At 44.7% G+C, this 10,404-nt stretch overlaps 1 protein-coding gene across 1 annotated transcript in view; it reads right to left on the reverse strand.

The window, feature by feature from the left end:
* LOC109938172 (HLA class II histocompatibility antigen, DP beta 1 chain-like) overlaps window positions 1-5,691 on the reverse strand; it is a 16,031-nt gene extending 10,340 nt beyond the window's left edge. Inside the window, exons 1-2 of the mRNA XM_020536617.2 lie at window positions 5,544-5,691; window positions 5,184-5,441 (exon numbers count right to left, since the gene is read on the reverse strand). Of these exons, the coding sequence (XP_020392206.2) occupies window positions 5,184-5,441; window positions 5,544-5,679 (394 nt within the window). The 5' untranslated portion in view covers window positions 5,680-5,691. The remainder of the gene's footprint in view (window positions 1-5,183; window positions 5,442-5,543) is intronic.
* Between the last annotated feature and the right edge of the window lie 4,713 nt (window positions 5,692-10,404).

Below are 10,404 nucleotides of genomic sequence, written 5' to 3' on the forward strand. Positions count from 1 at the left end.
GCGGGCAGAAGTAATTACAATTCAGTTAGGCAAGAACTGGGTAACAAATTGGGAACAGACGCTGTCAGGGAAGAGCACTATAGAAATGTGGAGATTGTTTAAGGAATGCATACTGCATGTGATCAATATGTTTGTCCCTAGCAGGCAGGGAAGATGCAGTCGAGCGAGGGAGCCTTGGTTCTCGAGAGGTTGAATGACTGGTTAAGAGGAAAAAGGATGCTTGTGTAAAGTTTAGGAAACAAGGAATGGAAAAGGCTCTAGAGGGATACAAGTTATCCGGGAAGGAGCTGAAGAGAGTTATAAGGGGGCATGAGAAAACCTTGGCAGATAGGACTAAGGAAAACTCCAAGGCTTTTTACGTGTACGCGAGGAATAAGAGAATGACCAGAGAAAGGGTAGGGCCGATCAAGGATTGTAAAGGGAATTTGTGCATGGAGCCTAAAGAGATAGGAGAGGTCCTTAATGAATACTTTTCTTCAGTACATTCACAACTGAGGGACCCAGTTGTAGAGGAGGACAGTGTGAAACAGGCCAGTAGGCTAGAGGAGTTTGATGTTATTAAGGAAGATATACTAGGAATTTTGAGGAAGTTGAAGATAGACAAGTGCCCTGAGCCTGATGGGATTTATCCAAGGATTCTATGGGAAGAGAGGGAAGAGATCACAGGGCCTTTGGCGATGATCTTTTCGTCCTCACTGTCCACGGGTATAGTGCCGGAAGATTGGAGAGGCAAATGTCATTCCCTTGTTCAAAAAAAAAAGGGAATAGGGATAACCCCAGAAATTACAGGCCAGTTAGTCTTACATCAGTGGTGGGCAAATTATTGTAAAGGGCTCTGAGAAATAGGATTTATGATCACTTGGAAAGGCACAGTTTGATTCGTGATAGTCAGCATGGACTTGTCAGGGGTAGATCATGCCTCACAAACCTTATTGAATTCTTTGAAGAGGTGACCAAACACGTGGATGAAGGTAGAGCAGTGGATGTGGTATACATGGATTTAAATAAGGTCTTTGACAAGGTTCCCCATGGTAGGCTCATGCAGAAGGTAAGGAGGCATGGGATAGGGGGAAATGTGGCAGATTGGATTCAGAATTGGCTGACCCTTAGAAGACAAAGGGTGGTAGTGGACAGAAAATATTCAACATGGTGCTCAGTTACGAGTGTACCACAAGGATCTGCCCTGGGTCCTCTTCTATTTGTGATTTTTGTAAGTGATTTGGACGAAGGAGTGGAAGGATGGATTAGCAAGATCGCAGATGATATGAAGGTGGGTCGCGTTGTGGACAGTGCAGAGGGCTGTTCTAGGTTACAAAGGGACATTGATAGGATGCAGAGCTGGGCTGAGGAGTGGCAGATGGACTTTAACCCTGAAAAGTGTGAGGTGATTCATTTTGGAAGGACAAACTTGAAAGCAGAATACAGGGTTAATGGAAAGATTCTTGGTAGGGTGGAGGAACAGAGGGATCTTGGGGTTCATGTTCACAGTTCCCTGAAAGCTGCCACCCAGGTGGATAGAGTTGTTAAGAAGACATATGGTGTGTTAGCTTTCATTAATAGAGGGATTGAGTTCAAGAGCCGTGAAGTTATGCTCCAGCTATACAAAAGCCTGGTTTGGCCACATCTGGAGTATTGTGTCCAGTTCTGGTCGCCTCATTACAGGAAAGATGTGGAAGCGTTGGAAAAGGTGCAAAAGGAGATTTACCAGGATGTTGCCTGAAATGGAGGGAAGGTCTTACGAGGAAAGGTTGAGAGAGCTAGGGCTTTTCTCTTTAGAACGACAAAGGCTGAGAGGTGACTTGATAGAAGTATACAAAATGATCAGAGGTATAGATAGAGTAGACAGCCAGCGACTTTTTCCGAGGGTGGAGGTAGCTATTACAAGGGGGCATAGTTTTAAAGTGAGTGGAGGTAGATACAGGGGAGATGTCAGAGGTAGGTTCTTTACTCAGAGTGGTAGGGGCATGGAATGCATTGCCGGAGAGAGTAGTGGAGTCAGCCTCATTAGGGACATTTAAGTGGCTATTAGATAGGCATATGGAGGATAGTATAAAGTAGGGGTGGAGGTTAGATAGACCTTAGGATTAGGGTAAAAGTTTGACACAACATCGTGGGCCGGAGGGCCTGTACTGTTCTATGTTCAACTAGCAGAAACACACCATTACCATAACACCTTAAAATTCAGTTAAAAATCACCATTTCACCTTCTAAATTTCAAAAAACATAAAAGTTGAAGTTTTAAATACTGTTAAATCTCAAAGCTGAAAACAAAATTCTGTTAACTATACTGCACTCCTTCCAAAGCCAGTCAACCTTTCAAGTGTGGTGCCGAGGACTGCCCAGTACTTTAAATTTTACCCCCACCACAATTGGATGTGGACGTCTGTTAAAAGCAGCATCTCTTAGTTATCCCCAATTGCTGGTGTACTTTTGGAAGTGTGTTCCAAAATTTTGACAGTAATTACAAAGGAACAGTGATTATAGGTCTAAGTCCAGATGATTTGGGAGGGGCAGGGGGTTGTGAGGGGAGTGACTTTTCGGATAGTGGTATTTCTTCGCATTTGCTGCATTGCTAAAAGCTGGCTTACACCATTTCGTAGTTTTAATACAAGAGACCAGCATTCCATTAAGCTATCAACAGTTCCAAAAACTGATGCTTTTTTGGACCTGTCCCCTCTATGTATCCGAATCCTACCAACTCTTTGTATCTCCACTATTTCTAGCTTTGGAGCATCTGGAAAACACTTTCTTTTGCTGACATTGAGATCTCTGTCAGTTTTATCATTCATATGATTCAAGGAATTTTATGCCGCCACCTATTTGGGTCCAGTGAATTGGGATATACACTTTCTACCCCAGTATTTAAATACAAAGCAACCAATTTAATGAGGCATATGCTATTTTAGATCTAATGTTATGCAATGAGAAAAGCCTAGTAATAGTCTTGTAAGAACTGTACAGAAGTGGCCATTGCAATTTTCCACTAAATTTTAAAAAAAAAAAGTTACTGGATGTGACAAATTGGAAAAATACATTAAAACATTTGATGGTAGGTAGACAATGGCTAGTATTTAAAGTATCAATGCTTGGTTTGCAAAGAGCATTTTTATAAGCCCAAAATACCCAGAGGGAGAGCCATTGCTAATAACAGAAGTTGAAGCTAGTATTAGATCAAAGTGGAAAACAAAGTTGCCAAGTAAAACTGCAAGCCTGAGAATTGGGAGAATGTTTGAATTTAGCAAAGAGAGGGTGAAGAAATCAATAATAGACTATGAATGCAAAATAGCAAAAGAGAAAATACAAGTGTACTATAGAAGCTTCCATAGGTTTGTGGAAAAGGTAATAAAAAAAAAACCAAACAGTTCACTACAGGCAGACAGGAAAATTTAACAGGAAATAGAGAAAATGGCAGTAACACAAAATAAGTACTTGTATGTCTTCAGAGGAAGACAGATTTTCCTGAAATAATTAAGATCCAAGGGTCCAGTGAGATTACCAAATTAACTTGGAAATCTGAAAAGATCCAATTACCTTAATCCTCAAGTGTTCAAAGAGATAGTTGATACAATAGTGATCATCTTTCAACATTTTAAACTGCAGATTAAAAGTTTGTAAGTGTAATTTCACTGTTAAAGGATGGAGACAAAACAGGGAACTACAAACCTGTTAGTCTGGCATCAATAGTAGGGAAAGTGTCTGAACAAAGCCAACATGAATTTAAGAACTGGAAATTAAATGTTTCATAAACCCAATAAATTGTCCATGTTACTAGCAAAGTAACTAAGAGGGAAACTAGTAGATGTGGTGAATTTTGACTTCTGGAAGGCTTCCAATCAAATCCCACAAGAGGTTCAAAATACAGAATGAAGCACACGTGGCCAGTACAATATACTAGCATGGATTGAGGACTGGTTAAGACGCAGAAAATAGAGTGTACGAATAAGTGGGTCATTCTTAGATCAGCAGGCTGTGACCAGAGAGGTACTGTAAGGATCAGTACTTAGGCTCCAGTTGTTCACAATCTACAGTTATTTGTAGATGGACATCCTTCAATTTTCCAAATTTGCAGATACTGCTCTTGAGCCAGTGGTAGCATCTCTATCTTAGGAGGAAGGCCCAAGCTCAAGTCCCACTTCAGTGAGAGCTGTATTACAAAATGTCCAAAACAAGTTGGTTGCTAAAAAAAAGGTAGACTACACAAGCCCTTGGTAAGAAAGAATAAAGAATGTAAAGAAGCTTCAAGGGGAGCATGGTAGATGGAATATAAATGTAGCTCAGTGGATAATCTTGCACTTTGGCAGGGGAAACAAAGTTCATAATATTTCTTAAATGGTCAGATTGGAAAATATTGATGTCCAAAGGGACTGCAGTGTCCTTGATGTTAAGGAAAGGACAACTGGCATATAGCAAGTAATTCAGAAGGTAATCATAGGGTCAGCATTTACTACAAGAGAATGTGAGTACAGGAGCAAAGACATCTTTCAAATTTACTACTCTAGAGATTGTAGAAGCTTAGTTATCAAGTGATTTCAAGATACGTACAGACAGATTTCCAATTTCTAATGACATTGGGATTATGATAGCGCATGGGATCATCTCGAACAAAAATATCCTGGCTGTCCTCTGCTAGAAGCATTGGCTAAGTAAATATCCACCATTGCTTCCCCAACAGCACTATTCAGTTGTAAACCCCTCTTCTCCCATTTGAAAAAAAAGGGGTTTTCATCATCACTAAAGTCTTTTTTTGCACTTTAAAAAAAAACCATGCACAACATCTTCCTTTAATTATTCTGAAATATTATTCAGAATTTCTTCCCAAGGTCTTTACCCTGCCCGCCCCCATTTAGTGGTTCAAAGTCCTTTCAATCATTCTACCCATCCTGTGCCGGGTCGGTGGATTCAGGCTGATTTAGCTCGAATCCTCCCAATGGTAAAACTCCTTCCTGAGCCAATACTGAAGGTCAAACAACCCTGCGGAATCGGGCAGGGAATACTCAGAGCTGATACCCAGGGGCTACAGCTGGCACTGCTGTTTTGCACCCACACCCGCCCAGACCATGGTTGGCGATGGGAATAAGGTAGTGGGTGCGCTCACTGTCAGTACGGAGGTACTCACAGCCCCCAGTTACAAGAGAAGAGGTAAATGCTGCTTCGGGGCCTTCACCCACAACCCCCGACCTTACCTTTCCGGGACACCACTTCGCTGGCGAGCGGAACATTATTCTCACACACTCGGATCCCATCCTGGTACGTTCCAGCCGCCTCCTCTTTGTTCCATCGGTCCACGCTCCCCTTCATCCAATCCTTCACTGCGATGTACTTCTTCTGAGCAAAGTCATAGTACGCGATCAGCTCTTTATCATAGATATACTGGTTAATGAAGGTCCACGCCCCAGAGATATTAAACCTACACCCGTCAACGTAGTTAGCGGAGTGAGCCCCTGAGAGAGAGACCACAAACAGTATTTAACAACACAGTCCTCTGTCCGGGAATTACTAGCCCCGCTCCCTCATTCACACCGAGTCACTGACCCGGGACTCACCAGTTCCGCTGTCTCTCCCTCCATTGAGGAGGATGAATGTCCCGATGAGGAGGGGGATCCGGATCCACAGGGAGCGGGAATCAGACACTCTAAACAGATCCATTCCTGAAGAACCAGAGACTAAAACCCAGAACATGCAAGTGCGCGACCTTTAAATAGGGTGCGGAAGACCAATCGGTGTGGGGCAGGAATCGACCAATCGGTGTGGGGCAGGAATCGACCAATCGGTGTGGGGCAGGAATCGACCAGTCGAGTGGATCCAAGATGGCACTGGCTTAGATTCAAGGCACATGGTGATTCTGTGAGCTGTCAACAGCAGATCTTATTCGTACATATCTTACAATCGTCCTGCTCTTTTAAACCTTCTAAGCCTGTTAAAGTACTAACAATGTACTGTTAAATCTGCTTGAGGGTGCGATCAACCAGGCCTGATTGCTGAAGCTGGATCCACAAGCCTAGAGCAAACCTACCAAATTCATGCAGGCCCGATCCTCCTGACCTCAACGAAACCCAGAACTGCGGCCCTACCAGCCCAGGAATGACAACCAATCTTAAGGGAACCAGACAACGTGGAGGCTCCATGGAACCAACTCCAAGAACCCCTGGAGTGGCCTTGACTGCAAGTGGCCAGGACCCTATCAGGAGCACACACTTACCTTTCAAAGCAGCAGACTTCCATCATTGATGCCTTGGATCAACCAGAAGCAGTCACCTTACCAGGAAATATGGGAGACGTGCTGGTCTGCAGGTAAGACTGAAACAACGTGGTTTCAAGTCTCCCCTCCCAGCATAATCTTGGCAAATGTCCCAAGTCATTGAGAACAAAATGGATGAACTTAAAACTAGACTTACATTCCAGAGGGAACTGAGAGACTGCTGTATACTCTGTTTTACGGAGACATGGCTCACTCCTGCTACACCTGACTGTGTCTTACGTCCTGAAGGTTTCTTTATCCATCACATGGAACACACAGCATCGTTGGGCAAGGTAAGGGGTGGTTGGTGTCTGCCTCCTAATAAACACCGCCTGGTGCTCAAATGTGGCAACCCTGGCAAGTTACTGCTCCCCGGACCTAGAATATCTTACAGTGAAGTGCCATCCCTACTACCTGATGTGCATGTTCGCCTCCTCTATCCTCACAGTGGGCCACATACTACCCCATGCAGAAGTGAAGAGTGTTCTTGATGAAATTTACACCGCCACAAATGGGCTTGAGCAGAATAGCCCAAGGCCTTGTTTATTTTTGCCGGTGACTTCACCCTCAAGAGTGTGCTACCAGAATACCATCAGTACATCTGCTGGCCCACCACAGGTCAACATCCTTGATCATTGCTACTCAACGATCAAAGGTTCCATACCCCATATGCACTTTGGAAGATCCGATCACAACGCTGTTTTCCTACCGGCTTACAAGCAGAAATTGAAAAGTGAGGACCCAGTACATTAAGTAGTACAATGATGGTGTGAGGCAGTGGAAGAGCTTCTATGGAACTGCTTAGAGTTGGTGTATTGGTCCATATTCAAGAACTCAGCAGCCAACCTAGATGAGTATGTCACTATCATTACAGACTTCATTAGCAAGTGTGTAGAAGACTGTGTCCCAAAGAAATCAATCTGAATGTTCCCCAACTGGAAACCATGGAAGAATTGGAAGATTCATTGCTTGCTGAACTCCAGGTGTATGGTGTTCAAGTCAGATGACCTGGACCTTTACAGGAAATCCAGATAGGACCTCCATAAGGCCATTAGAGATGCCAAGATACCGGACTAAGCTGGAGACCCAAACTAACCACATGGTCACCTGCTGTTTTTGGCAAGGCATGCATAAGATCACAAACTACAAATCGAATCAGAGCAGAACAGCGGACAAAAATACATCCCAAACTGATGCACTGAATGCACATCCATGGTGAAGAGGAGGTGGCTGGAACCCACAAACTGGAAATTTTGAAACTGATGTAAAATGTCAGAAGAATTGCGGATGTAGGTGAGAAGGGACTGGACAAGAGAAGAAAAAAAAAAATCGAATTGAGGTAGGAAGAGATGAGTTCTGTGAGGCTGGAGCAGGCAGAAACAATGGGTCTGCCTGGGCAGTCCTGTTTGTGAATTTTGGGAAGGAGGTAGAAGTGGGCTGTGTGGGGTTTGTAGACTATGAGGTTGGAGGCAGTGGGTGGGGGAGATCACCAGATGAAATGAGATTAGTGACTGTCGTGGACAATAGCCTGGTGTTCAATGATGGGGTTGTAGTCTATGGAGAGTTAGGAGGAGGTTTCCAAGAGCTGGCACTCAGTCTCCGCATTGTAGAGACAGTACGCCAGGCAACAGGCTTGAATACAAAGTCAGCTTTTGATCTGAGAGCATGGAGTGCAGTCAGTTCAGAGGGAGATAGGTTTGAATAGGTAAGGGAGGGTGGGCAAAGAAGTCGAGGCGACCAATGTCCATAAGACTATAAGACAGAGGAGCAGAATTAGGCCATTGAGTCTGCTCTGTCATTCAATCAAGGCTGATATGTTTCTCAATTCCATTCTCCTGCCTTCTCCCCATAACCTTTGATTCCCTTACTAATCTTATCAATTTCTGTCTTAAATGCATTCAGTGACTTGTTCTGCATAGGTGTCTCTGGCAATGAGTTCCAAAGATTAACTACCCTCTGGCTGAAGGAATTTCTCATCTTTTTTCACAGGGTCATCCCTTCACTCTGAGGCAGTGCCCTCAGGTCCTAGTCTGTCCGACTCGTGGAAATATCTTCTCTGCATTCACTCTATCCAGGCCTCTTGGGTGTCCTGTAAGTTTCAATCAGAACCGCCCCCCCCAATCCTCCATCTTTCTAGAGTACAGATGCAGAATCCTCAACCGCTACTCATATTGAGAAACCCTTCATTTTCAGGATCTCATAAACCTCTTCTGGATCCCCTCCAACACCTGCACATCTTTCCTTAGATATGTGGCCTAACCTGCTCGCAACATTCCAAATGTGTATCGCTGCTCTTGTATTCTAGCTGTCTTGAAATGAATGCTAACATTGCACTTGCCTTCCTAACTGCCGACTGAACCTGTCTGTTAATCTTCAGAGAATCCTGAACTAGGACTCCTAAGCCCCTTTATTAATGTTGGATTTCCAAAGCCTTTCCCCGTTTAGAAAACAGTCTATGCCTCTATTCTTCCTACCAAAACAGCTAGCCTCACACTTTGCTACACTGTATTCCATCTAACAGTTATGTGCCCACTCTCCTAGTCTGTCCAAGTCCTTCTGCAGCCTCCCTGCTTCTTCAACACTACCTGTCTCTTACCTATTTTTGTGTCACCTGCAAACTTAGCAACAGTACCCTGAGTTACTTCATCCAGATTGTTAATGTATAACGTGAATAGCTATGGTCCCAAAGCTAACCCCTGCAGAGCTCCACTAGTCACTGGCTGCCATTCTGAAAAATACCTTTATCCCCCCTCTCTAATTTCTGCCAATCAGCCAATCCTGTATCCATGCCCGTACGATGCATCTAACACCGTGGGCTCTCATTTGGCAGCCTCCTGTGCAGCTCCTTGTCAAAGGCCTTCTTTACCCTTTGTCACGTTTACTCCAGTACAGAAGTATAAGAGTGCAATGAAAAGTTTTTACAATGGCTGCCGTATTAATGGCGCCACCTTAGGTACAAGTACCTCGGTACAAATCTTGGAAACAAAAGAGGAATGAAAGGAAAAGTAGTAGCATTACTTAGACTCTAAAAAATAAGTTAGAAATAAGTTAGATATACCATAGTTAAAGGACTGACATTACAGTCGATAAAGAATTTTAATAACAGTAGCTCAGCATGTAGTCTGACTGACCGTGCCAAACCCCAGTCCAACAACTGTCCTGCTCCACACTGCAACAAGGTAAGTCGCACTGTTCCGGGACTCGGTTCCCCTTCGTGCTGCCCTGGAACTCTTGTTATGGAGGGGGAATGGCCGAACCCCTCTGATAATTACCTAAAACACAAGCCTCAATCTATTATAAGATAACAAGGTGTAGAGCTGGATGAACACAGCAGGCCAAGAGCATCAGAGGAGCAGGAAAGCTGACGTTTCGGGTCTAAACCCTTCTCCAGAAATGGGGGGAGGGGAAGGGGATTCTGAAATAAATAGGGAGAGAGGGGGAGGCGGATAGATGATGGATAAAGGAGAAGATAGGTGGAGAGGAGACAGACAGGTCAAAGAGGTGGGGATGGAGCCAGTAAAGGTGAGAGTTGGTGGGGAGTTAGAGAGGGGATAGGTCAGTCCAGGGAGGACGGGCTGGTCAAGGGGGCGGGATGAGGTGAGTGGGTAGGAGATGGGGGTGGGGCTTGAGGTGGGAGGAGGGGATAGATGGGAGGAAGGACAAGTTAGGGAGGCAGGGACAAGCTGGGCTGGTTTGGGATGCGGTAGGGGGAGGGGAGATTTTGAAGCTTGTGAAGTCCACATTGATACCATTGGGTTGCAGGGTTCCGAAACGGAATATGAGTTGCTGTTCCTGCAACCTTCAGGTGGCATCGTTGTGGCACTGGAGGAGGCCCAGGATGGACACGTCGTCTAAGGAGTGGGAGGGGGAGTTGAAATGGTTCGCGACTGGGAGGTGTAGTCGTTTGTCACGAACAGAGCAGTCCCCAAGCCTCCGCTTGGTTTCCCCAATGTAGAGGAGGCCACATCGGGAACAACGGATACAATATACCACATTAGCGGATGTGCAGGTAAACATCTGTTTAATGTGGAAGGTCTTCTTAGGGCCTGGGATGGGGGTGAGGGGGGAGGTGTACGGGCAGGTGTAGCACTTCCTGCGGTTGCAGGGAAATCTGTTCTGATGGGATTAGGGCCTTCCCTCTAATAATTACCCCTGAAACACCCAGA

Source organism: Rhincodon typus, chromosome 35 (assembly GCF_021869965.1).
Source record: "Rhincodon typus isolate 14 chromosome 35, sRhiTyp1.1, whole genome shotgun sequence".
NCBI lineage: Eukaryota > Metazoa > Chordata > Chondrichthyes > Orectolobiformes > Rhincodontidae > Rhincodon > Rhincodon typus.